At 45.8% G+C, this 27815-nt stretch overlaps 1 protein-coding gene across 7 annotated transcripts; it reads right to left on the bottom strand.

Moving 5' to 3' along the window:
* Positions 1-110: 110 nt before the first annotated feature.
* SEC24C (SEC24 homolog C, COPII coat complex component) lies at positions 111-27815 on the bottom strand. Of its 7 annotated transcripts, XM_032609260.1 has the most exons (25): positions 25340-25860; positions 24899-25149; positions 23386-23585; positions 20577-20712; positions 11792-11967; positions 11208-11582; positions 10761-10897; positions 9431-9499; positions 7801-7912; positions 7444-7571; positions 6155-6293; positions 5834-5949; positions 5531-5655; positions 5178-5369; positions 4879-4972; positions 4547-4663; positions 4022-4192; positions 3425-3521; positions 3190-3335; positions 2828-2966; positions 2557-2675; positions 2280-2459; positions 1827-2018; positions 1502-1591; positions 111-1357 (listed from the first exon to the last, which is right to left on the bottom strand). In XM_032609260.1, the coding sequence occupies exons 3-25, from the start codon at positions 23555-23557 to the stop codon at positions 1217-1219; spliced, it is 3363 nt and encodes a 1120-aa protein (XP_032465151.1). In that variant the 5' UTR covers positions 23558-23585; positions 24899-25149; positions 25340-25860; the 3' UTR covers positions 111-1216. The 7 variants fall into 7 exon arrangements, with proteins under 7 accessions (XP_032465151.1, XP_032465153.1, XP_032465150.1 ...); XM_032609262.1 differs by having other exon boundaries at positions 24899-27815; XM_032609259.1 differs by lacking the exon at positions 24899-25149 and having other exon boundaries at positions 25340-25859.

Here is a 27815-nt window from a genome sequence, read left to right as displayed (position 1 = left end):
ATGGCGCATGCGCAGCTCAGTGGCCACCTCAGCCGGACACTTCGCCGGAGCCGCTAATCCTGGCAGGAAGTACTGCAAGGAAAGTGATACGTCACAGATAAAACGGAGGCTGCTGGTTACATCTTAATTTATTTTATTTCTTTACAAATTAAAGATGCATTGAAAAATAAACCAACGAAGAGAAATGAGAGGTCCAGAGCAGGGGCGTCCCGGGCTGGGAGCAGGCAAGCCTGGCCACCATCAAGCCTAGCCCTTGTCCTGCCCCAGCTAGGTGGGGTTGGAAGAGAACTGTCAGCCACTCTGTCAGTACGAAAGCCTGAGTGGTGTCCTAGCAGGAGAGACTAGCCACCTCTGCCTCTCTCTCCAACAACCTCCAGCTTGGAGAGCAGTGCTTCCAGCGGGAGCTCAGAGTGGGATGCGGGCTGGCTCTGTGAGGTATTGCAAGTCGATGGCCAGGCTCCCTACAGAACCATCCAGTGTTGGGGCCTCTCCAGCTAGAAAGGAGACTGATACCGCTACCAGGTCTTAATATAATTTGCAACTCTGTTCCCAGGCTCATTCATTTCTGATTACGTGCCTCTATTCACCAAGTGATCACCAATCATTTCAGGAGAGAGAAAGATCAGTGGAAGCAGAGCAAGAAAGCTAATCAACCACCCTCAGTCACTCTGAGTTGGCTGTTGACTTCCAGGCCCAAGAAGACTGACCACTTTTCTCTCTACCATCTATGGTCTATACCCCAGCTCTTGTGCACCTGTAAGTATGTTTATCCCTAATATAGGAAGTTGTTGATGACAATGAGCTGACTTCGCAGCCCCTCCCCCTGTAATACCCTGGGATCCTCACTCCTTCCTGTCTGCCCTTCTCTTCTTGGAGGCTGGTCCAAAGGGACACATAATATTATCAGGGTCTGGGTGGCTCCAAATCCCCCAACACCAAATCATATACAGTGAACTGAGAAACTACATTCATTACGACAGGATTAGCAGGAAAATGGTAAAGTGAGGGGACAGGGGCACCTTCCAACAGCAGGACATGACAGAGTGGTAGGATACTTGAGCCCAGAAAGAAGGTGTCTCCTTATACCTCCCCCTCCCCCCAAAGAGACTGAGGTCAGCTTATATGACTTATAATATATGGAACTGTCCCAATTTCTCTGCTGTCCTGGGGTACTTTCTGGAAGCTGGCCTGGACCCTATGCTGTTTACCACATGCTCTAGCTCAGTAGCTGCCGAATCTCCTTGTGCATATGACAGAGAAAGTCCACGTAGGATGCTCCGCCGCTCAGGCTCTTGTCTTCCACCAGGAAGTGTTTGAACAGTGTCTCCAGCTTGTCCTCTTGTTTCACCACAATAAGCTACGGCCAGAACACAGGGTCATGAGGCAGGGCTAAAGGGAATTAAACATGCCCTAAAATCCCATTATCTAGTCACTTACTCCCCATCCCCCTTCCCAGTGAGGACTTGACAAGGTAAGAAATCCAGGTTCGGATCAGTGTTACCTTCATGTACCGCGATCTCTGTGCCCTCAAACTGTCAATGAGGCCTTGCACCTTCTTGGACAGTAGATTATCCAGAACTGGCAGAACACTCTGGAACACAAAATTCATTTATCCTTATGGTAAGGTATGCTGAATCCAGAAGTGAAGATGGGACAGCACAGATTTATGCATTATCTGAAATATGGAAGCCTGTGAAGAATGACAGCACCCTCCCTCTCTAAGTGTACCCTGCTATTTAAGGGAATGAGCACACTTTTCTTGGCTCCTAACTCATATCACAGAGTCTACTTCCACACCCACATTCTCCTTGACTCCCTGCCCTCACCAAGCCACTGGTGATCTGACTGAAGGAGGAGACACCGAAGAGGCTCTGGACAACACCCTGTTGGACACTTGCTCCCACCCAGAGGAAGAGGTTGAGCCCATTCTCCAGCAAATATATATCCCCGTTGCTTAGACGCTCTTCAGATGCTCGAACTGCTGGTGGTTCAGTGGTATTCTCAATGGGAGACTTTGTCTAGACAAAAGGAAGGCGGCAAACGGTTACCAAGGACCATAAGACTCGTTTGCCCACCCACACCCCCATCCTCCGCCCCCATACACAAGAAATTTCAGAAAGCTAAGTACCTGAGTAACTCTCAGTATGAAATTATTACATCAGATAAGATAGGTAAAATATTCATGAGTGTCAGGCACAGATAATATTAATCCTTCCCTTCCTCCTCCTATGATGTCCCTTTCTCACTACAATGTCTCACACTCCAGCACTCAGTCGCACCAACGGTAGGAGCCGAGGATAGAAGAAGACATTGGTCTCAGCCACATCCATGGAGGTAACCAGCTGTCGGACGTAGGCCCGGTCATCAGTAGTGACTTCAGCTCCAGGCTGCAGGACATCACTCTTCAATACACAGTTCAGGTAAACTGGGAGTAGCTTCATGCACTCAGGAAGGATCAACTAAGGGGGTTATCAAAACAAAGTCAATAATCATGAGAAATCCTTCCCAATGCAAAAATGTATCCCAACAACTCCTCCACCAATATGCTTTCCCTACCTGTCCTGCAGAGGAGGGGCTGGCACAGTTCTTTCTGTAACAGGCCAAGATCTGGGCACACTGAGTGATAAGAGTGTCACGAACAGTCTTCACAGGGCTGCTCAGGACCCCCCGGTATGCTGGATGGGAAAGGGAGACAGCACAGTCACTGGTCAGCCCCTCCATCACATGTGCCTTCCCACCATCACACCCACTCAGGAATGCTGAACTGTTGACCATCCTGGACCTTTCTCTTAGCCCCAATCCCACCCTGCCCTGCCTCTGCCCTCACCAAACTTGGCCATGTAGTTGATGAGCGTGTCAGTCTCACAGTTTCGATACAGATCAGCCAGCTGAGTGCAGCAGTTGAGGGCCAGGTTGTGGATGCGGAGCCGTCGCTGCCCTGCACAGCTGGTGTAGAGCAGGGCACACTAGGGGAAGCGAGAAAGGCGGAATTCACACCCCTCCCTCAGCATAGCCCTTGGAAAACTGCCTCTGCTGTATTATTAAACCAGAAGACAGACAGGAGCCATCCCTTCTCCAGTCTCTTCTAGTCTTCTCTACCCATCCCTCACCCGCTTCCCTACAGCCTATTTATATCCAGTGAAATGACCACGGACACTTCTTCCCCAACCCCTGCCTCCTGTCCCCTACCTGCAGGAGGGCTCCATTCTCTTCATTGAGCCGATCGTCATGCTTGAACTCCACAGTCACCGTCTTGTCCCCATCCAGCCCAGCCAGCTCCACATCTGTTGTGTTGTTCATGTAGAAAGCCCCAAAGAAATCTACAGCACGGATACCTGAGGCCACATGGACAGGGCTAAAGGTATGACAGGTGCCTCCCTCCAGACTGAGCCCCCCCACCTGCTCTTCTCCAACTAGGACTGACCAGTGCTTGTCCGGACCCGCATCACAGCATCAAAGCCAACGACCTTCTGTACATCCCGACGCAGGTCACTCAGGAACCGTTCCTGGTCATTTTCCACCTGCATCCCCCCAGGCTCAGAGTCACATCACTGACTACATATAAACAATCTCCCTGCACCCCCTCCACTCTACAAGCCTGCAGAATCATAATGACAGTAACAGTGAAGATAATGATGTTGATGATAATGATAGCTTTTAAGCACTTATTACATATTACATGCCAGGTATCCCATTAAGTGCCTTACATATAATTACTTAATCCTGATGACAAATCCTAATTAATAGCTATAAAAATCCCATTTTGTAGATGAAGAAACAAAGGAGAGAATAATTAAGTAATTTATCCTAGGTCATACAGCTGGTAAATAGTAGGGCCAGAATATCAACCCGGGACTGATTCCAAGCCCCGTGCTCCTGACTGCCACACTCTCTTCTGTACACTGTGCAGTCTTCTCCAACGCTATTCCTATTAATGAGTCAGCAGCTAAGGGGCCACTCCACATGCAGGCTGGCATTCCCAGTCCTGCTTCCACCTGCCACCCAGAGTCCCATGCCGTACCTGAAAGCAAGCGTATTTATAGACAGAGCCACCAGTGAGCTGGGGTACAACAGAGAGCGTGGCCACATCCACATACTGGTTAGGGAAGAGGAAGAGGTCTACGCAGCAGCCTTGGGCCACACACTCTTTGGCCAGGGTCTGATAGGCACCTGTCTGAGGCTGGAACAGAGTCTGGGGAAGAACAGAAAAAAATGTTCAAAGATCTCAGTTCCACCCTGCTTGAGAACTGTATATGCTGTATATGTAATGTGGGATATTCAAGGACATGTAAGACTTCAGATCCACCTCTCAGTTTGCAATAGTAACAGAACAGTCTCTTAAAAAAAAAAAAAAGTCTACCAAGGGCTTTGGGATGGGGTAGAGGTGTGGGAGCAGTGGAGAAGGTTGGCAGTCACAGATGTGACATGTGAAAGGGCAGAGGATCCAGTCCCAGTTCCCCTCAAGAAAGTTAAGAGTACTGCATTGTGAATAGACAGCATGTTCCTCTGTAATAGAAAGTCCTCCCCGCAGCTCCCAATCCCACACCTTCTCCTTGTCTGTGTTGATCAACTTCCTGTCGTCTCTGTTCTTCAGTTTCCCTGGGGCCTCTGCAATGGGCAGGGAGGTGTGGAACAGAAAGAGCTTCCCTGCACACTCAGCAGCCTAGAAAAGAAGAGAGATCTACTTGTCCATTCTTTCCTTTATTCATCCATTATTCATTCATCCCTTCCCTCGTCATTTACTCAGTGCCAACTATGTCAGACAAGCTGACTCACTGCACAGCCATCAATCACTGAAGATACAGGGGTTGTATCCTAGGGGGTAAGATGGTCAGAAGACAGTGTTGCAGAGGTGGCTGCCAGGGACTCAAGCCTTACCTTCAGAGCCTCCATCCCAGCCTGGATAACTGGGGCAAATACTGTCTCTGTCTCCCTTGTGTCTGCAAACATTTCTGGAATCTGATCCAATAAGCTGAAGACATAGGTGATAGGAGGCAATCAAAATTGCTATCCAAATTTCAAATCCCTCAATTCCCTGAAGAGTCATCTGGCCCCCAGACTCTGAGAACTCCTGAGGCACAGCCTCTGTCCATCTGCTGAACCCTCTGCTCAACTTTCTGGCTTTCTGTGGTTGTATCCACCCCACCCCTGCTTTACCCCCACAGTCTAACTCCTACCTGGTGATGACTGCTTGAGACTCATTGACATTGACCAGGAAGCCATCCAGCAGTGGCACAAACATGTCACCCACATCAGATACAACCATCATTTGTGGCTGGGCCAATGAGCTCTTCACATTGTAGAAGTGGAGCACCTTATTATAGGTGACAAAGCCAACGCGGATTGCTGATTCTTCTGCCCCGCCCTCCCTGTAGAAGGTGACATTGTTACCCACGGTTGGCACCTTCTCCACCACCCAACTTCATGACATCAGGATCCATGATGTGCTGAGTTAACCCAGCCACCCACCCCTAAGCCCCCTCCCCAGGCATCATTATCCAAAGGAAGCACCTTGGCTCCTAACTCTCACCTAGGCAGGAAGTCTAACAATGACTTGAGCTCCTCACAGAGGAGCCTAACAAGACCACTCCTGATGGCATTGTAGGAGACGTCAATCATGAAGATGAAGGCAGGAGGGCTGGGGAACTTATTGTTCTGCAAAGGAAGGAAATGTTGGCGGCGGGGGTGGGAGAGGGGTATTAGTAAGCAGGTCAGTTGACTAGAGAGAAGTCAACACCAAAGGGGACAATGACGGGGTGAGGGAAATGACCACAGCAAGTCTTAGCTGTCTCATTGTCCACCCACTGCTGCTCCCCACGCTACCTTCCCTCACCTTGCAGTAATCTACAGTGGCCAAGAATTCATAAGAACCCAGGGACAGCTCAGGACGGTCATAAGCATCCACACGTTTGCCGGTATGATCCAGATGTTGAAAATACTGGGGGGGAACTGTGGGGAGTAGGGCAGAGTGTTACTCAAAGGTCCACGCTCAATCTTTGTTGGGTCCTGGCTGAGCTCACTCTATTGCCCCACATCCCCACAGGCGCCTTATTTCCCCAACTCCTGAACCAACGGACCCTCATCTATCTAACTAGAAAGAGAACAATGAAGATGCAATCCAGATCCCCCCCAACCCCAGCCTCTGTGAACATACCATCGTTGATACAGCTGCAAAAGCAGCACTGGAAGCGCCTCCCTCCCTCAACGAACTGCATGAAAGGGCACATGTATGCTTTGCAGCGATTGCAGCGCAAAGGGCCAGATTCCCCGTGGTCGACAACATATGGTGAAGCCTAAAGAGCAAAGGGGAGGGGCTCAGACATAGAGGGAAGCTACAGCAGGGAGCTATATGTGGCAACAGATGAGGAGGAACAACCTGGAGGGAGAAGGGCATGGCTCAGATACTCTGCCTGGGGAGGGAGCAGAGAGAAGGGGAACGAGGACAAATGTCAAATGTCTCTAAGGAATGTCCCTAAGAGTCTAAATTCTATAGTCCCCTCTCCTTACTCCTCATCTCTACAATTTCACTTCTTCTGGAAAGAGAAGAGCAACTGTGGAACTGGCCCAAACAAGCCAGGGGCTGACATGGATGTATGAGGAGAAAACCAGAGATTACCCAGGATTCTCATTTCTGGCCCAATCTTCAATCCCCTTCACTCCTGCTCTAGGATCTTGACTCCAACCTCCTTTCCCAACAAAGTATCTATGACATTTGTCCTCTCCAATCCCTGGATTTCTGTGAGCCTACTGATGCCCAGGCAGATGTCACCCTACAGATAAGAGACCAGCAGCCAAGTGTCCAACCATCCCCACTGAGACCCAGGAAAAAAGAAAGAGAAAAACACAGAACAAGACAGAGAAGCAGGATGTAAAGTGAGCCTTGAGTATCCAGTTATAGAGAAATCCACCCCAAGTTCATTAAGCTAGGCATGAATATGAGGGTATCCTACCAAGGCCTGGCAGAGCAGCTGCCACGCTCTCTCTCTTTCAATGCTGATTCCAGGTAAGAGAAGGACTACTGGATCCTAATCTACCTTTTTCCTTAATATGCTGTCCTAACATCTCGACTCACCTGGGATGACAGGACAGCATACAAGAAAAAACAGAATGATGTGCTTCTAATCATCTGGAGATGACCATGCTATGAGAGGTTCCTGCAACCAGCCGTCTTATCCCCTACAAGCTGGCCTTGACTCTTTCCATAATGTGTTTCCCCTGTGGACTCTGCTCCCATCCAGCAATTTCTTGGGCTTTTACTCTCATCCCTACCACCCCTTCAGGCATGGGCCCTGTGATAGAAAGCTATTGAAGATATTCGCCCCTCCCGCCCAACCAAGACTTCTTCCATTGTGACTGCCAGAATCACATCTAGGAAGAAGTCTCACTCCCCAATCCGCCTCCCTTCCTCCCTTTCATTATACTCTAGTCCCTTCCCTGACTCACCTCTTCTGGGGGCAGCCTTGCCAGCGGCTTGATGACAGCTGCTAGGGGCACCTGAGCCTGCTTAGCCATGTCAGATGTGCAAGGGATATTATAGGATGTGCATCGGATGTATCGGGGACTTGCATTCCCTGAAGAGGAGGTAGAAAAGCTGAGTCAGATCACAGAATCACTCCAGACACTGGCTCTCCATTGCCAATCCACCCCATCATCCCAACAAATGCTAGAGCTGATGGTGGCTTTTTCCCCCTAGAGACCAATGAGGGATTGGTCTCTGATTAAAGACTGACAAAGCCCCAACCATAAGCTGATAATGCTGGAGAAAGAGTCCCCGCAGGGAGTAATTAATGCCCTTCTCACCTTGGTCTTTCACAAGGAAGTTGGTGGTGACTAAGGGTGGCACCTGGCCCCGCACTCCAGTAACAAATGGCTCTGAACCCCGGTTGTTCCTGTCATCCTCAATAACCTGAATCTGTAGGGAAGAGGTGAAATGAATGAAGTGACAGATGAAAAGGGAGTAGCAGGTCGCAGAGAGCCAGGAGAAAGAAACACTGGAGCTGCAGCACAGAAACTAATAATTTGCCAAGGAACACGCCTCAGGCACCAGGCCTGCTCTCCTTTAGGAGATCATATAAAATGCTGTAATACCAATCTTCCACTCCACAGTCAGCAGCAACATGCTGGACAGGCAACATTGAGAAAGGGCTTCTTTATGAATCGCCCTGATCCCAATAAATGGTGATCACCCTGTTATAATACCTACTCCAGGAAAGCTCCAGCTCTTATCACAAGCCTGCAAACATGATCAGATTCCACTTCCCTCCCCCATCAAGCCTCTGCCTCCCCTTCTCTTCCCAAGACACATTCTGAATCAGAGCAGGGGAACAGACAACGGTAACCATGTAAAAATGAAATCTACCTGGAATGACTCTACACTCAATGAAAAAGGGACAGGGTGAGGAGAGGATTACACAGCAGGAAATGATCAGGTAAGGTGAGGAAGCAGATGCTGCCTTATTTTCAGGTAAGCATCAGTGTGTAAATATGGGAGAAGAGGATATTATAGCCCAATCCTCAGTCCCCCACATTTTGACAGACCCAGCAAAGGAAAAAAAAAGATTTTGCAAAGCTGGTGATCAGACCTTCATGCAGGCTGATAACCTTTGGTCAGTTACTTCAAGATGGGTTTGGTAAAATCAGAAAAAGTAAAGGGAGAATAAGACTCTGTATCCCATAGCAGAAAGAGTTGAAGCTTAGAAATATATCAAACAGACTCTCTAGATGAGAAAGTGGCCCACACTTTCCCAAACCAGCTGACCCCTCCCCGTAAGAAATGAGTTTTCCAAATTTGTACATTAGTAGCCACCTACCCACATGTTTCTCTACAACAAGCAGTAGACAAATCAAACCCAAAAGGGAAAGATCTACTGTTCAGTTTTTTTTTTTTTTTTTTTTTTTTTTTTTGCGGTACGCGGGCCTCTCACTTTCCCGTTGCAGAGCACAGGCTCTGGACGCTCAGGCTCAGCGGCCATGGCTCACGGGCCTAGCCGCTCCACGGCATGTGGGATCTTCCCGGACCGGGGCACGAACCCGTGTCCCCTGCATCAGCAGGCGGACTCTCAACCACTGCGCCACCAGGGAAGCCCCTACTGTTCAGTTTTGTCCTGTTCCATCCTATGTCACATGCAGGCTCCTGGAGGAGCCAGCAGGACTAAAACCAAAGCTTAATATGCCATCTGACCCCACCCTTCGATCCTGACCTTCTACCATCCCATACTTAAAGGCACTGCTAACAGCTTGCTACTACTTCATTATATGGTGACTCGAGGCATGCACATCCTTCTAGCTTGTAAAAGCAAGGGTCTAGAAGGACTAAGGGAAGAGGATGCGGAGGGATGGACATGGTGGATGAGGTGAAGATGAGGTCACAGGCATGCATGGGTGACATTAACACAGGGATGACACACACACACCCACCCCCTGCACTTACTGGACTAGGAATGGCATCAGGGTCTATTCTGTGTCTGGTTTTCTGCTGAGGAGGCAGCTCATTGAGTTGCTTTTAGTGTTTTAATAATAAAGGCAGCAGGGGAATACAGGGAGGGAGACAAAAGAACAAGAAGCAGATGTTACTTCTCTCAGCCCTGATGAGTTAGACATGAACAGCTAACTCATGGAGTTAGCTCATACTAACTCCATGGAGCCCAGCTCATACTGCTGAAATCAGGCCCCCCCCAGATCAGAAATTCCAAATGTTTCTGGGCCAAAAAAGAGCCTTTAATGGCTCAGGCTATGATGTAGAAAGATAAGGAAGGGGGCAAATAGGAGGCAAGAGGGGTTATACGGAGGGGCTGAATGGGAGAAATTTTAAGAAGGAAGAAGAGGGATGTTCCCTCCAAAAGGCCAAGCCTCCCATGTAAGAACTATTCTTATGCTGAAAGAAGCCTCACATCCAACCAGACTCTCCTTCTTACTAAAGGAGGGAGAAGGAAAGAGGGACTGCTTAATCCTCTAGAGTCCCCCTTTGCCAACTGGGTCCCTCACCATGATAGTTCCCCAAAGGAAGAGGGAAGAGAACAGAATGGAATATGACAATGGCTAAGCATGGTGAGGTAATTGACATAGCAAATGTTGCAGACAGAACTATAAAGTGGCCTCCACTTGGGAATACAGTACCAGCCTCTATTCTGTGTATGATGAGGAAGGCCTGAGTATTCTGATGGCTCTAAGGGTGAGATTCACCCTCTTCCTGGGAGAAGCAACTTCCCCACATCACCCTTGAAATTGTAGATCACTATTCCCCATCCACACAGCAGCAGGCTAACAAACAAAAGTATTGGAGGCTTCCTCCTAAAACACTGTCCAAATAAGGGCAGAGAGAATCCAGAGAGGCTTTCCTTTTCTTACCACCTAACACCAGAGAATTTCCACCAGCTCTACCCATTAGGAAGACTGCTATCCTACTAGATCTAAGAGGACAAGACCTGGACCCACCCACTACTCCACAGAAGAGCAGAGGTTACCGTGCTCTGTCCAGCAGTGGCAGAATGCAGCACTCAACCCAGAGCTCTACTGATACTGCTGATCACTCCTGGTTTCCCTTCCTTTCCTGCCCAGCTATGAAGTAAAAGTGCCCCCAAAAGACTTCTGGGACTTCAAGTTCTAGTTAAAGAGTCAAAAATTACATCTACGTTCTACACCTACAAGATGATGAACGAAAAGGAAAATCAGAAAAGGCTAGGCAAACATCTCTTCTAGGTTGACTCACTTATCTGGCAGCCACAAGCACCTTCCCCAGGACCACATAAGTATCTACTTACAGGGCTCGGGATGGCATCAGGGTCCAGGCGCTTAGCAGGCAATGGTTGAGGAGGCCCAGGCTGACTTCCAAAAGCGGCTGCTCCTGGGTAGGGACTTCCATAATTGGACTGAGGGCCCCGGGTTGGTCCAAAGGAACCTAAGAGACAAGGACACAAGGTTGATGAACAAATTATTCCTTCTTTATCTCTTCTTAAGGCCTCACGGAAATTACTAGACTCCTATAAATGCAGAATTGAGAGGTACAGTAGTGACCATTCAGAGAAAGCCCACACTATCTGAACTAAGAGAAAAAAAAATCTTATAAACCCCAGATCCTAGTAATAGTACCCTGAAGCTGTCTATCTAGTTCACCACTTAGCAAGCAATACTAAAAGCAAATAAAAACAACAAAAACACGTGAACTGCTAAAGCCTTTGGCTCCTAGGTAGACCTTGGGAAAAACTCACCATTTTGTTGCAGCTGATAGCCTGGCTGCTGGGAGGAGTGCATAGGTGGTAGTGGTGGTCCTGGGGGCCCAGTCATTTGGGTGCCAGGGGGCAGAGCTTGAGGAGCAGGTGAGGACACGTGGTTGGGCTGGCTCACTGGGGGCCCCCCAAAACTCTGTCCAGGCAAGAGAGGACCAGTCATCGAAGGCATCCGAGGACCCCCTGAAGCTGGGGGTGTGAAGCTGGAGGCCTGTAGTGGGACAGATCGCTGGGGAGGCTGGGTCCCAGGATGACCCTGGGCCTGGCCAAGGGGAGGAGCTTGGCCCTGAGGATAGGAGCCATACAGACCAGAGTTAGGGAAACTTCCTGAGGCTGAGGCCAGCGATGTTGGTGGGCCTGAGAAGTAGAAGAAGTAGAGTCAGAACCCCAGTCATTCTGCCTCCTTGTTCAGTAAATCACTTTCCTTTCCACATGAGGGGCAGGAATGACTTCTCCCATCTGCTGGGGCTCAGAAGCACAAGAAATAAAAGGGATTCAGGTATAGCCCCAGAGTCTGATGCTTCTAAAAAGAAGGGGACAGTATTCCTGTGGTCACAGCTACTCACCATAGCCTAGCCCTGAAGGTGGAGAGGCTGGGGCCACAGTACCACTGATCTGCATTCCGGCCAGCTGAGCCGTCACCTGTGCACTTGTTGGGGGAGGGCCATAGGGCTGAAGCACAGCTGGCTGGCTGACCACAGGGGCCAATATGGCTGACCCAAATGGCTGATACCCAGGGAGCCTGTGAAGAGAAGGAAGGCAGAGGTTTCTAGTGGGCTGAGATACCCTTCAAAGTTGGCAGGAGCTCCACATCATATAGGAAACTATATTGTTTTACAGCATCTTACTCTCATCTGGGCTCTTATATGGCTTCACATTTTTATATATTTGTGAATGAATTACATTCCTCATGATCTACACTGATTATTCATGGCAAACTGTTTTCCATTAGGTTCACTCCAAAAACATGTGTTGAACACCCTCAGATCAGAGTATTATTTACTCTGCTCGTTAGATTATCACCTCCTCTGCCTTAATCCTTTGTTGACAGACCACCTCAGTTCTGTAATCTGAAGCACTGAAGGAGTCGAAGGGAAGGTGCACAGAGCATTAACACGACAGGAGCTTAATAATGTGGGCTCAAACAAATGCAGTTTGATTGTTTAACTTTTAAACCAAAGTATCACTTAATCCTGGGAAAGATGTTAGAAATATCCTTAAGATTAGAAGAGCAGGTCAGCTAAGTCTGGCATTCTATGCTAAGCAGAAAGATGACGCTAACTCTACCAGAGTTAAGGACTAGACAAACAGGACATAAACCAGGTAGCCTTCTAGCTGGGTCTATCTAGCAAAGCCTCGTTACTTGGATAACTGTCTTGGATACTCCCATGGTATCAGATGGCATATTAAAATATAAATTCAAAATCATTCCAATATCATTGTATACCAACTAGCAATTGCAACAGTGTTTTACAGTAATGTTACTGCAGAAATCTATAACATAGATTATTATACATAACAAGCTCTTTCTGGGATTTCAAGAATGAATCAAATTCTTCACAACGATAGCCTGTTAAACTGAAATTCTGATTTATCCTTCCTGCTTATTTTGTCTCTACTAAATAACTAGAACTTTATTATGTGTGGTCAGCTTCTACTAGTTCTGCAGTTTCACACTTTTCATTTGTTCATTTAACTAGTATTTTCTGGGCAATATGCTAGTGAAACTTACCTCCCTAAGCTCTTTGTTGGGCTTTGCATTTTTTGTCTTCCATAGCAACAAACATACTGTTAGCCCCATGGCAGATGCTCATAAATCCTTGTCAAAATAATTATATTCCATGGTACTACTCTATTAACATGGATAATACTCTCCACTACCCAGTGGTATTGTATCACATACCATAATAACAATAAACCAACACCTTATCTGTACATAGCTTTATAATTTACAAAGCATCTCTAAGTGCTTTATTTAATTCTCACAGCAAATTAATGAGGGAAACAGAGCAGATAGAAAACTAAGACACTAAGGGTATAAGTAGCAGACTATTCTAGAACTAGAACCCAGACACAATTCTTAGTCCAATGTATCAATACTTTACTTTTTAATTGTGAAATATAACATAAATAGAAAAAAATACATAAAACATATACGTACTGCTGAATAATACAGAAACCCATGTAACCAAAAAGCAATTCAAGAAATAGAATACACCAAAGGCCCAGTGTGCCTCTCCTCCATCACAGCCCTCTCCTTTCTCCCAAAGATAACTACTTTCCCAACTTCTTGATAATTGTTCCCTTATCTTTAAAACAATATAATTCAGCTATGTCAGGTTTTTAAACTTTTGTAAACAGAATCACATCGTACATACTCTGAGTTTGCTTCTTTTGTTCAACCATGTTTATGAATTCATCTATGCTGTTGCATTTAGCATTCTCTTTCATCACTAAATATTATTCCACTAAATAAATATGCCATGATTTACTTAAGCATTTTACTACAGATGGATATTGGAGGTTTTCCAATTTTTGGATATTATCAATAATGTTGCTATATTCAATCATATATTCAACTTGTTTATACACACATGAGTTTTTTCTAAGGCATATAGCTATGAGTGAAATTACTGGTTTATATGATATGCATATCTTTAATTTTAACAGATAATTCCAAGTTATTTTCCCATAGTAGTTGTACTAATTTGCATCTGACCACCAGTGGATGAGAGTTCCCGATACTCCGTATGCTCAGCAATAATTAGTACTGTCAGACTTTTTAATTTTGCCAATCTGATGGATACACAGGCGTATCTTGTTGTGTGTTTTTTAAATAAATTGATTAATTAATTTATTTATTCATTTTTGGCTGTGTTGGGTCTTCGTTGCTGCACACGGGCTTTCTCTAGTTGCAGCAAGCGGGGACTACTCTTCGTTGCGGTGCGCGGGCTTCCCATTGCGGTGGCTTCTCTTGTTGCAGAGCACGGGCTCTAGGCGCAGGCTTCAGTAGTTGTGGCTCGTGGGCTCTAGAGCGCAGGCTCAGTAGTTGTGGCACACGGGCTTAGTTGCTCTGCCCTTAAACTTAAGCCCGCAGGTTCTCAAGATAATAATTTCTACCCTCTCCACAGGTAGCCACAGTGTCAACTTACCACTCTGATTTTCAGTTCCCACTTTGTCTCTAGCACTTGAGGATTTCACTTTCTTTCTTTTAAGCTTGATTATGTATTTGAAAAAAAAGAATTGTTTCTATTTCCTCTCCCCTTTCTAGATGTTTGTGGCAGAAGGGTTTTAGGTTACATTAATCTACTTACCAGCTGAAATTCTCTCACCTGCCTTCATGTCTCCACTGAAACTACATCTGTCAATAATGTCGAACCTTGCCAAACCCAACAGTCAATTCTTCGTCTACATCTCACCCTTCAGCAGCAAATGACACAGCTGATTATTCTCTTGACTTCCTAAAATACTTTCTTCACCTAGTTTCAGGATGCTACTCTGTCATGGCTAATCTCCTACCTCATTACTGCTCTTTCTCAGTGTGTTTGTTTGTTTGTTTGTTTTATTTGGCTGTGCCAGGTCTTCAGTTGTGGCATATGGGATCTGTAGCTGCAGCACGAGGGCTCTTAGTTCCCTGACCAGGGATCAAACCCAGGCTCCTGCATTGGGAGCATGGAGTCTTAACCGCTGGACCACCAGGGAAGTTCCTCATTGTGTTTTTGTTTGCTTATTTGTTTGTTTGTTTTGCGGTACGCGGGCCTCTCACTGTTGTGGCCTCTCCCGCTGCGGAGCACAGGCTCCGGACGCATAGGCTCAGTGGCCATGGCTCACGGGCCCAGCTGCTCCGTGGCACGTGGGATCCTCCCGGACGGGGGCACAAACCCATGTCCCCTGCATCGGCAGGCGGACTCTCAACCACTGCGCCACCAGGGAAGCCCCTTCATTGTGTTTTGATAGCTCCTCCTATGACTGCCTTTTTTTTTAAAAAATAAATTTATTTATTCATTTATTTCTTTTTGGCTGTGTTGGGTCTTCGTTGCTGTACGTGGGCGAGCAGGGGCTACTCTTCGTGGCAGGCTTCTCATTGTAGTGGCTTCTCTTTGTTGCGGAGCATGGACCCTAGGAGCACGTGCTTCAGTAGTTGCGGCACCTGGGCTCAGCAGTTGTGGCTTGGAGGTTCTAGAGCGCAGGCTCAGTAGTTGTGGCACACGGGCTTAGATGGTCTGCGGCATGTGGGATCTTCCGGGACCAGGGCTCGAACCTGTGTCCCCTGCATTGGCAGGCAGATTCTTAGCCACTGCACCACCAGGGAAGTCCCTCTGACTGCCTTTTACATGTTGGTAAGCTCCAAGGTTCAGTCCTCACCTCTACTATTTACTCTCAATGCTCACTTTCTAAGTGATTTCATTTAGTCCCATGGCTTTAAATAATGTCTCTATACTGAAGACTCCCAAATTTGTATCTCCAGTCCTGACATTATTCCTTAGCTGCAGATCCATATACAACTGCCTATTCAGCATCTCTACTTGGTAGCTGGTAGCTTTCTTAAACTTATAATGTACAAAATAAAACCCTTCATTTCACCCCCCAAATCTGCTCCTTCTCAAATATTCTTCATCCCAGTAAATAGCACTATTTACCAAATTGCTTAAGTCAACAGGTTAAAAGACATCCAGAATTCCTCTTTCTCTCTTAACTCACATCTAATCCTACCGACTCTACCTTCAAAATATATCCCAAATCTGACTGCTTCTTACCACCTCTACCACTACCATCCTAAACCAAGCCAAGATCATCCCTTACCTGAACTACCGGCAATAACCTCCTCATAGGATTCCCTACTTCTACTCTTGAATTCAGCAAAGTGACCTCTTTTTTATTTTATTTATTTATTTATTTATTTATTTATTTTTGTGGTATGCGGGCCTCCCACTGTTGTGGCCTCTCCCGTTGCGGAGCACAGGCTCCGGACGCGCAGGCTCAGCAGCCATGGCTCATGGGCCCAGCCGCTCCGCGGCACGTGGGATCCTCCCAGACCAGGGCACGAACCCGTGTCCCCTGCATTGGCAGGTGGACTCTCAACCACTTGCGCCACCAGGGAAGCCCGTGACCTCTTTTTAAAAATAAATATATTTGTTTTAATTATTAGAGAATGAGGAGAGCACAAGCAAAATTTTTAAAAAGTAATGTTTTTACTAATCACATTTGTGATAGTATTAGTATTGTTATACTGAGATTGTTGTGTATAATAAGGGATAAAATAAATGAGAAATTGTAGGATATTCCAATATTCAAATTCCATCATCCCCACAGTCCTGAGAATCAAGACTCCTGGTATGGAAGAAAAGAGATACAGATATAATGAAGAGGTTAAGTAAAGGTTCTGTAGTCTTTAATTTGAACTGAAAGTACATATTTAAACTAATGAGGTATTGTAACTTTAATATATGTAGGTATGTATTTCTTAGCTATGTCCACTGAAGAGGCCTAGGAAGTGACCAATCAGGCAGCAATGAACATTCCTAGTGCCCAGGTTATAGTCACAAAATAACGTTTCTCACCAAAAATATAAAGGATTTCTTGGAAAAATGGGTAATTCCTGGTCTAGAATATAAATGTACAAGATAAGCCTGAAACATCTCATTAGACCTAAAGATTACTAGGGTCATGTCAAAAGGACTCAGGAATCAACTTGAAGAGGCTCGCATTGGTCAAAGACAGGACACTTTATACTCCAACAATGATGATAGTTGCAGTGATTTGAAACCCATCAAATATGTTTAAAACTATAAATTCATAATGATATTAAAAATAAGAGTTGGTCACCTTGTACATAACAGAGAACCAACTCATTTCCCTATAAACTAGGAAATAAAGGTAAAGAATCAAGCATTTATTCTACATGAATTGCACAACCTGTAACCAAATAACAGATGACAAGAACTGTCTAAAATGGTATTCAAACAAATAAATGAGGAAAACAGAAGAATTAGAGTATCACCATTTTGTAAACCCAGTGAATTAACATACATATGCATCAACAACTAGTAACATCATAAAAAGAAAGATATCAAGATACTATGTGTGGGGCTTCCCTGGTGGCGCAGTGGTTCAGAGTCCACCTGCCAATGCAGGGGACGTCGGTTTGTGCCCCGGTCCAGAGCCTATGCTCCACAACGGGAGAGGCCACAACAGTGAGAGGCCCACATACCGCAAAAAAAAAAAAAAAAAAAAAAAGAAACTATGTGCCAGGCTTCCCTGGTGGCACAGTGGTTAAGAATCTGCCTGCCAATGCAGGGGACATGGGTTCGAGCCCTGGTCCAGGAAGATCCCACATGCCGCAGAGCAACTAAGCCTGTGCACCAAAACTAATGAGCTTGTGCTCTAGAGCCTGTGAGCTACAACTACTGAAGCCCGCGCACCTTGAGCCCGTGCTCCACAACAAGAGAAGCCACCGCAATGAGAAGCCCGCACACTGCAACAAAGAGCAGCCCCCTCTCGCCGCAACTAGAGAAGGCCCATGTGCAGCAATGAAGACCCAATGCAGCTAAAAATAAATAAATAAATTTATATTTAAAAAAAGATATTATGTGCCTTCAAAGTCTTGCTCCATCCTATCCACAGGGATCAAATCTGGATCCAGTCTTTGGATTCAGCTGCCAATTTGCAGGAAATACAAAGGAAAAAAGAAAATACTTAACTGCAACATGAATATACAACCCAGATAATCCAGGCTGTGGGAAACTCTTCAGGTCAATTAGCTTGGAGTCCTCAACAGATAAACAGTAAGAAAAAGAAAGAGATAAAAAGGGAACCTATGGACTTAAAAGACACATCAAGTTGTTTTTTCTTAATAGGTAAAACTAAACTGTGGTGTCTAGGGATGTACCTTTGGATGTAAACTATTTTAAAAAAACACAATAAAGTCGCTACTATAAAAGTTAGGATAGGGCTTCCTTGGTGGCGCAGTGGTTGAGAGTCCGCCTGCCAACGCAGGGGACACAGGTTCGTGCCCCAGTCCAGGAAGATCCCGCATGCCGCAGAGCAGCTAGGCCTGTGAGCCATGGCTGCTGAGCCTGCGTGTCCGGAGCCTGTGCTCCGCAACAGGAGAGGCCACAACAGTGAGAGGCCTGCATACCACAATAAAAAAAAAAAGTTAGGATAGGGAAGGGAATTCCCTGGTGGTCCAGTAGTTAGGGCTCCACACTTCCACTGCAGGGGGCATGCGTTCGAATCCTGGCTGGGGAACCAGGATCCCGCATGGCCAAAAAAGAAAAAGTTAGGATAATGGTTACCTATGGGGGGAGGGAGAGAGCGATGATTGAACTGGAACACATGGAAGGGGTTTTAGGGGTGTGTGGCAGAGTTCTATTTCTTGATCTGGGTTGTAATCACTTTATGAAAATTTACCAAGCCATACCTTTGTTTTGTATGGTTTTTGTGTATGTGTTTTACATTACAATGAAAAGATTCATCACATAAGTGAACAAACAAATAAATGGAGAACATATTACTCTCCAACTTAAAACTCTCCAATGGCTTCCCACTGCAACTAAAATCAAATTTAAACTTCTAACTATGGCTTAGAAAGCATTACATGATATGGTTCCTGCCTATGTACCTACTTTATCTCCTCCGCTCTCCTCTAGACACACTGGCATTCTTGCTCTTCTTCACATCAACCAAATTAATTTCTCTACCAGGGCCTTTGCACCATTGTTCTGTCTATCTAAGACACTCATCCCCCAGATCTCTGGGTACCTCCCGTCATCATTTCACTGTGGTTTCAAACATCACTTCAGAGAGGCTTTCCTTGGCCAATGTATTTAAAACAGCTTCCTACCTCCTCACTACTCATTCTCAATATCCTTATTCTGTTTTATTTCTTCTTTTTTTTTTTTTTTGCGGTACGCGGGCCTCTCACTGTTGTAGCCTCTCCCGTTGCGGAACACAGTCTCCGGACGTGCAGGCTCAGAGGCCATGGCTCACAGGCCCAGCCGCTCCGCGGCATGTGGGATCTTCCCGGATTGGGGCACGAATCTGTGTCCCCTGCATCGGCAGGTGGACTATCAACCACTGCGCCACCAGGGAATCCCTGTTTTATTTCTTATTTACACTTGACTACTTGTTATCTTCTGTGTACTCCATGAGACTATAAGCTCACGAGGGCAGAGACTTGATCTGTTTGATAATGCTTTATCTCCAACCTCTAGAACAACGTCTGACACATAGTAGTACAAAATAAATATTTTTAAGTGGATGAATGAACTAATGAATTCCCTATACTGCTTCTCAGAGTTTTCCAACACAGAGGGTTAGGGAGAGTTTCCTAGGCTCTTTCTCTGCGCTTACATTCAATGTTAAAAATGTATATTCTGGACACCTAATAAAAATGTCACTAAGTGACTCTTCCACTACCACATACCCATATGCGTAGTTATACTTTATTCTTTGTTTACCAAAAAACAAACAGCATTCCAACAGAGATGACTGCCCTCCTTTAATGGACTTCCATGCAAAGACAAGGGTTTACTGAGTCATGCACCACCAAAGTTTTCATCATTTATGTAGTTTTCCTTTGAGTATCTTTCCTTTCATAACTGGTCACACCCAAACTTAACCAGTAAGTCCTACTAAGTGCCTGATCTAAAGGAAAAGGGAAGTCAGAAGAGACATAAATAATCCTGAGGTTCTTTTCTCCTGTTTTTCCCGTAGGGTAAGCTCAGAAGGACCATAACAATGATTATAGATATGTCTAGTCAAGGAAAAAACCCAAGTTCACAAAAATAGAAAGAATATGAAAAAAACCCAGGTACTTAGATGGGTCAATAATCCATAGGGTGGACATTAGCAGCACCTGTAACCTGCAAAAATGAGAACAAAATACAAAAAGATGAAGGGAAGAGGAAAAGGGATGTACGAGAAAAGCAAAGAAAAAAAAAAGAAAAGTAAAGTAAACAGGCCCTCACACATTCCTAATTCTTCCAATCTCATCAGACCAATTTTAGGTTGAGCCAAATACGTACCTCTGAATGGACTTGAGGACACGGCGAGGAGGAAGGGTAAGCTGGGACGAAGTGAGAGAGTGGCATGGACATATATACACTACCAAATGTAAAATAGATAGCTAGTGGGAAGCAGCCGCATAGCACAGGGAGATCAGCTCGGTGCTTTGTGACCACCTAGAGGGATGGGATAGGGAAGGTGGGAGGGAGAGGCAAGAGGGAGGAGATAATGGGGATATATGTATATGTATAGCTGATTCACTTTGTTGTACAGCAGAAACTAACACACCACTGTAAAGCAATTATACTCCAATAAAGATGTTTAAAAAAAAAAACAAATACGTACCTCTGCATCTGAACAGTGGAGCTTGGCCCATTCTGTACATCTCCTTGTCCAAACTGGCCATATGCAGTCTGGCCACAAGGGCCCTGTGCTGTCGAGGCTGGAGGTGCCCCTGAAGAAGGTGGGGCTCTTGAAACACCTGAGGGTAAAGAAGAGAAACTAAGCAATTGGGAAATAACTTTCTCCTCCACCCTGAGCAAGGAATGCAAAGCAAGAATCAATAAGCTCAGACCAATAAGCTCAGACCTTTACTGCAATATCACAAGCATAATACCATAGCTTGGTAATGAAAAGGACACCATCAACATGCAACTCCAGCTACAGGAGATTCTGAACATGGATGCCCAGCCAGAGAGCCTCTACTCTCCTAGACAGGTATACTACAGGTGAAGCTGTAGCCAGAGCCACAAAAAGGTAGGGCCTTCCTATTATCACCATACACTCTCACTCAATCCAGGACAGTCTAACGTTCTTACCCTAGACAAAACGTCAACTCTTTTAAGGAAAAGATCTGGGGCTTCCCTGGTGGCACAGTGGTTAAGAATCCGTCTGCCAATGCAGGGGACACAGGTTCGAGCCCTGATCCAGGATGATCCCACATGCCGTGGAGCAACTAAGCCCGTGAGCCACAACTACTGAGCCTGCGCTCTAGAGCCCTCAAGCCACAACTACTGAAGCCCATGCGCCTAGAGCCCGTGCTCTGCAACAAAAGAAGCCACCGCAATGAGAAGCCCGCGCACTGCAATGATGAGTAGCCCCCGCTCACCGCAACTAGAGAAAGCCCGAGCGCAGCAACAAAGACCCAACACAGCAAAGAATAAATAAATAAATAATTTTTTTTTAAAAAAAGGAAAGGGTCCCACTCCAGAACTCAGAAACTTAGAGCATACTTGAGAAAGGTGGCACAGAAGGTGACCAAGTAACATTCTAAACTAGGTTGTAAAGAAAGGCACCTCTTAGAAAGACTATTCGGGACATCCCTGGTGGTCCAGTGGGTAAGACTCTGTGCTCCCAGTGCAGGGGGCCTGGGTTTGATCCCTGTTCGGGGAACTAGACCCCACATGCATGCCGCAACTAAGAGTCCGCATGCCACAACTAAACATGCCACAATGAAGATCCTGCATGCCGCAACTAAGACACGGCGCAGCCAAAATAAATAAGTAAATATTAGGAAGACTATTCTGCCAACCTCTTCTTCATATATTCTACTCATCCTACGCATCTTCTTTTCAGCCATTTCTAAGTGTTGGCACTCCCAATAGCACATGGCTCAGGAAAGTATTCCCACGGGTTGGAGAATTTGTTCCTGCCCAACTGTTCAGTCAGGACAGGTCACCTGCCCTCCAATTACTGCTGTCACTATGTCGTCACAAAAGCTGTACTCCATCCTTTCTGCTCATCAGAGCTGCCATCAAAGCTACTTCTACTCCCCCCAAGCATCCTTCCCGCATGAGATGCAGGAAGAAAGCAATTAGTTACTTGGCATATCACTTTGGAAATATTGCTGATCCCTGTTCAAACTACTGTTTTTCTTTTGCTCTGCCCCCAGTAGAGATTAGACACTATAGAACCTGCCTACAGGAATATGATTAATCTGAACCTGCTCACTAGCCATCAAAGAACCAGATATGTTTTCCTCTCAATAACAGAGCTTCCTCTTGCGGCAATACCAAACTCCATCTTGATAAGCCAGGACTTGATAGATCAGAGGTGGACTCTGTCCAGCCAAAGTCCCAACCCAGAGTAAGGCTCTCCAAAGCCCTGAGACCTAATCTCACCACTTCGCAATTTTTTTTTCCAAAGTCATAATTAAAATGGTCATAACTTCAATCATTTCCCAAATCTTACCTATGCCTCCTTGGTGCCTTCTTTTTCCCATATCCCTTTATGGAATTTACTGTTTTAAAAAGCATAAAGCATTTGGTATACCTAAGTCCTTAGCTAGCCTAACCAAAGATCAAATGTCAACCATTTTCTAAAAAACTCCTACGAATAATATAATCTGTAGATTACCAGCTGCTCTTCATGAAAAAGTAACGTAAAAGCCAAACACTGATCCTAAGGCAGCACCAGATTGGTTTCCTCTTATTTCCCTGATATTAGACAATATCTAAGAAGCCAAGAAACTCAAACAAAGGAAAAGGAATGATATCAGCAGAAAGATATGAGAGGCACCAAAAATCAGGCACACTAATGTCACACTTTTCATCCATGAACTAGTTCCCCAAGTCCCAGAGTCATTTATGGATAGAACTATGAGTCCGATGAGAGGCCTTATCAATATACATGAGAAACAAGTGATTTCAGAGAGACTTTAGGTCAACAGAAATAATTAATCCTAGTCACAGGCTCTGGACGAGCTGCGACCACAACCCTTCCATCCAGCTGTGAACAATGCAGCCAGGTGAGGCTGCACAGGGTGACACTCCCAGCAAGTGAACTGCCATTGAACCTGGAAGATGTGCTCCCACTAGATGTCTTAAGGCAGAGACACAGTCACCTTACAAAAAAAGAGGGAAAGGTGGGAATTCCCTGGCAGTCCAGTGGTTAGAACTCAGCATTTTCACTGCTGTGGCCTTGTTTCGATCCCTGGTCAGGGAGTTAAGATCCTGCAAGCTGCGTGATGCGGCCAAAAGGGAAAAAAAAACAGGGAAGGGCAGACTGCCCACAGGACTCTCAGTGACCAAGAGCCAGATTCATGTTGCTCAATCCCAGTCACCACAACCTTTTAGGCAGCTTAGGTAGGGCAATACAACCCAACCTGAAGACTACTAATTCCCCTCCTCAGCTCAAAGGAAGCTTGGAAACATACCTGGGGGAGGGGTTTGCTGATAGCCTGGTACTGGGCCATTGTAGGCTCCATAGGAAGTGGGGGCAGTTGTGGACCCTGGTTGCCCACCATAGCTGGATTGATGATGCCCTAGGTAGACAGGCTGGGGCTGCCCAAACGGCGGCACAGGTGGAGCTGACTGGTTAACGTTCATTATGAGAGCATCCCCGACTTGGTTTCACCTATTAGATGAGAGAGAAGAGAGAAATTAGTCAAAATCAGTTTTCTAAAGAGAGAGCACTATTCACAGTAGGAAGTAGAAATAGAAAAGGACTGACCTTATCAGGCAGTGATCAGCCTAATCATTCTCACACTACTACAGGATCTTTGTAATTTTCTTCCCCAGACAGCAGACAGACTGCCTCCTCAAAGTAAGGATTTTGTTACTCTGAACCCTATGCTTTGTCACTGCCAAGAGGGTATAAATTTCAACCTCAGATAGGCCCATTGGAATGGAGCAGCAACCTCCATTCCCCAGTGGTATGATTTCTAGTGTCTAGTCATACAAGAAGTCCTGCCACTGATAAACTATTGTGATATTACAGGTAAATGAAACAATGCTCCCACTTTCCATTCATTCACTCTAGCATCCATTCATTCCACAAAATTGAATACCCTCTAGTGTGCTAGTCATTTTTAATCACCCAGACTACATGTCTAAAACAGATTGGCTAAATTCCCTCCCCCTCAAAAGACAAATTTTAGAGTAACCGGTTAGAAAAATGACATTCTTTGGCTAAACTGCAGTAAATCAAGTGCTACACCATCCCCAGTCTTCCCACCAAAAAAGTGTATGGACCTTAGAACTGAAGTATTAAAATCACTAAATGTAAAGGACAGCTCAAAACTCTAGCAAGGTATCAGATTAAAACTGAGTGCAGGCCTGGCACAAAAACTTCTCACAATAACCTAGGGAAACAGTTCAAAGATCAGTGGCACAGTTAGATTTCATGGAAAAAGATCATTCACCTTATCCTTCTAGCAGAGGGGACTATAAGTATTCCAAATCCCAATGCACTTCTCCAACTCTCCTGTTTCTGCTCTTATATGCTTGTAATGAATCTAGGCCACCACCAAAATTATTACAATCTTGCCCAGCAACAAAGGAATAAATTGGAGAGCCTTTCCAAGGTCCTTCCAAGAACAGGACTATCTGATCACATCTACTCTTCATAGCCTGATCATTCCAACTATCCTATAGACAGAAGGGAGCCAGGAAGCATAAGAGCTCACAGCTACTGCAATGGAACAATGGGCCTCTCCCCTTTGCTAGGTAGGGCCATCTTGACTACAGAAAAGCTGAGCTGCTCTTGGACTAGAACTCTTTAAATTCAAAGCCATCTCAGGAGCTGTTCTTCCAAATCCTAAACCTCACACAGGTCACTACATGAAGCTTGACAGATGTCCTCCTCCTCTTATTTTCCTAAAGTCAGTGTGGGGGTGGGGATGGTAGGAAAGGAGCTTCTTCTCGAGGAAATAATCCCCTCAAACACACCCAAGAGTTTGGAGTCAGGCTCAAGTTTCAACTCCACTCTGGGTGGACAGTCGAGGGTGACAACCCAGGAGGCGGGGCAAGCTTCCTAGAACTCCGAAAGTAGTCGAGCTGTGGAGGCTGGGAGCGCCGGGGATCAAGACCGAGAAGCCAAGCCAGCTTCTCGGGCCGCGATGAGAGAGACTTCCACTAAGTAGGAGATCGAGCGTCTTGCGCCCTTCAACAGGCTCAGGGCAGGAAGCGGGAGCCGGAATCTGGGCCGGGAGAAGAGAAGGGAGGGTCTAGGACTGATTCTGGATTGTGGATGCATGAGGTGAGGGTCTCTCCCCGGGCCCCGCCCCCGGGCCCCTCCCTTCCTTCTCAGACAGGACCCCGATCTGGCCAGTGATACCCCGGCCTGTCCTCTGCTTTCCTACCCACCAACCTCCCGAAGCCACTCCTCACCCGGCTCCAGATCCAGGTTCGACTTCGTTCCTAACGTCAAGGCTCCCAGGCTCCACTTCCGGTTCCGAGGGGGGCCGGCGCGTCGCCCCCGGAAGTTCCACCCCCACGCTCCAAGGCCACTCCTTCTGCCACGTCGGCAGTAAGCACGCGCCGAGGAACCCGGATGCCGCACATGCGCTACTTTTTCCTCTTGTGATGGCCGCCCCCTAGGGGCTCCGCAGTTTTTCATGCATTTCCGTTTTTGTTTTTGTTTTTGTTTTGCCCAGATGTCCTGGTAACCTTTTGGTCCCACCAGCTGAGATGTGATTGAACTGTGTTTAGTAACTCTCCTTCCTATGACATATTAGAAACCTCTGATTTAGAGTCCTGTAGCGATTTCCTGCTGACCCCTGGCCCCATTGATTTCCGTCTTGGAGGTTCTCACCCATGACCTTTGCCGGTCTTGAGATTTGCGGAGCGGAACGTACAATTTTTTTTTAATATAATTATTCTGATGTAATATATCTTTTTAAAATTTATTTATTTTGGCTGACCCATGAGGCTTGCAGGATCTTAGTTCCCTGACCAGGGATCCAACCCATTCACCGGGCAGTGAAAGTGCAGAGCCCTAACCATTGGACCACCAGGGAATTCCCTTAGAACCCTGTAACGTTGAAGGGCACTAATTCTGCTTTCTGGGGTCATGTGTTCAAGTTCTGGCTCTACAGTTCCCTAGCTTGGGCAACTTAATCTCGGCCTCAGTTTCTTTCATTTGTAAAATGAAGAGAATATGAATGCCCTTCTAAAAACTTGTTGAGCGTATGGGATTAGGCCACAAAGATTGCCTGGCACCGTAGTAAGTGCTCAGTAAAGGTCACTCTTTATTAGTTAACCGTTTTTATAGAGCGCCTTGGTTTAGGTGCAGAGCACTGCCACAGCCTGATAATCTCTACTCTTAGAATGCCCCCAGCCTTTTGGAAGAGCTACAGTTCCTGGAGTAATTATTATTACGCCATTTAATAATAACAATATTGTAGCTAATATTTGTAGGAGTTTTTAAAATATACATAACCTCATTTAATCCTTTCAATAATCCTTTCATTTAATAATTATTTTTTAAGCATTGTTGTGTTCCAAGCCATGTTCTTGGGTCCAGGAATACAGTAGTGAACCAACAAAAGTTCTTCATCAATTTAAATAAGGTTTTGTAATTACATACACGTATGATAAAGCTATAAAGAAAAACAAAGTGGGAAGTCCCAGGCAGTCTAGTGGTTAGAACTCCATGCTTTCACTGCTGAAGGGCTTGGTTTCTGTCCCTGTCTGGCAACTAAGATCCTGCAAGCTGCCTGGCCTGGGGCCAAAAAAACAAGAAACAAACAAAGAAGCCCCAAAGTAACAAAATTCAGGCTGTTGGTTACCTCTGGGGAGGGAAAGAGAAAAGTATAATTGGGAGGAACATAATGGAGCATCAATAATATTAATAGTGTTCTATTTCTTAATATTCACATGGATATTTACATTATTGTTATTTTCAAATAGTTCATATGTATTATGTACAATTCATTTCAAAATAAAAGTTTTTTTTAATAAGGAAGAAAAGAAATGGGGAAAAAGAGCACTGGTGTAAAGGAAGCATTTAAAGGGAAAAAAACATTAAATGAAGAATTTTATGACCAATGCGGGGAAAAGTTCTTGCTCTCATATTGTGCACAGTAAATTTTAGTTATTCTGAGGCACAAAGTGGTTCATTCATTGAAAAACTTGCACTTCTAGTCGTTGCTGGAATCTGTTATTAGGCATTGAGCACGTTTTAGTGAACAGGCAGATTTTTCCTGTCCTCAGGAGTTTATAGTGGAGGTCAGTGTTTCTCAAACTGTGATCCTGGGATCAACAGTATCAGTTTCACCTGCGAAACCTGTTACAAATTGCAGACCCACCCTAGGCATATTGAATCAGAAATTCTGCAGGTGGGGCCCAGCAAGCTATGGCCCTCTAGACAATTCCATTGCACACTGAAGATTGAGACCCACTAGTCTAGATTAGTAATTTGTGAAATTCAGCTAACATTTGTTGAGCAATTGCCATAAACTGGGGTCTCTGCAAAGTATTTTCGCATAATTTATCCCATTTAACACGTCAGCATAGGAAAGTAGGTATCCTCTGTCTTGCTTAATGTTGCACTCCTAGTAAGTAGTAGAGTTTAAATTCATAGTTTCTTGAGAATAGAGGCTGATATGTTGCATTGTATTGGTTTCTGTATCCCCACTCTGGTTCTCAATCTTGGCTGCGCATTAGAATCACCTGCAGGGGGCTTCCCTGGTGGCGCAGTGGTTGGGAGTCCGCCTGCCAATGCAGGGGACACGGGTTCGCGCCCCGCTCCAGGAGGATCCCATGTGCCGAGGAGCGGCTGGGCCCGTGGGCCATGGCCGCTGAGCCTGCGCGTCCAGAGCCTGTGCTCCACAATGGGAGAGGCCACAACAGTGAGAAGCCCGCG

The sequence above is a fragment of the Phocoena sinus genome, chromosome 16 (assembly GCF_008692025.1).
Source record: "Phocoena sinus isolate mPhoSin1 chromosome 16, mPhoSin1.pri, whole genome shotgun sequence".
NCBI classification, from domain to species: Eukaryota; Metazoa; Chordata; class Mammalia; order Artiodactyla; family Phocoenidae; genus Phocoena; species Phocoena sinus.
This window is presented reverse-complemented; position numbering and strand designations above follow the sequence as displayed.

Bases quoted from the DNA above. Each gene is read 5' to 3' on its own strand.
- SEC24C (XM_032609262.1), bottom strand. From the start codon at position 23,557: ATGAACGTTAACCAGTCAGCTCCACCTGTGCCGCCGTTTGGGCAGCCC. The intron at 2,676-2,827 runs GTGAGGGCAGAG...TTTCCCATCCAG, and splicing joins CAACTACATGGCCAAGTTTG to CATACCGGGGGGTCCTGAGC. The intron at 1,358-1,501 runs GTAACACTGATC...TTCTGGCCGTAG, and splicing joins AGAGATCGCGGTACATGAAG to CTTATTGTGGTGAAACAAGA.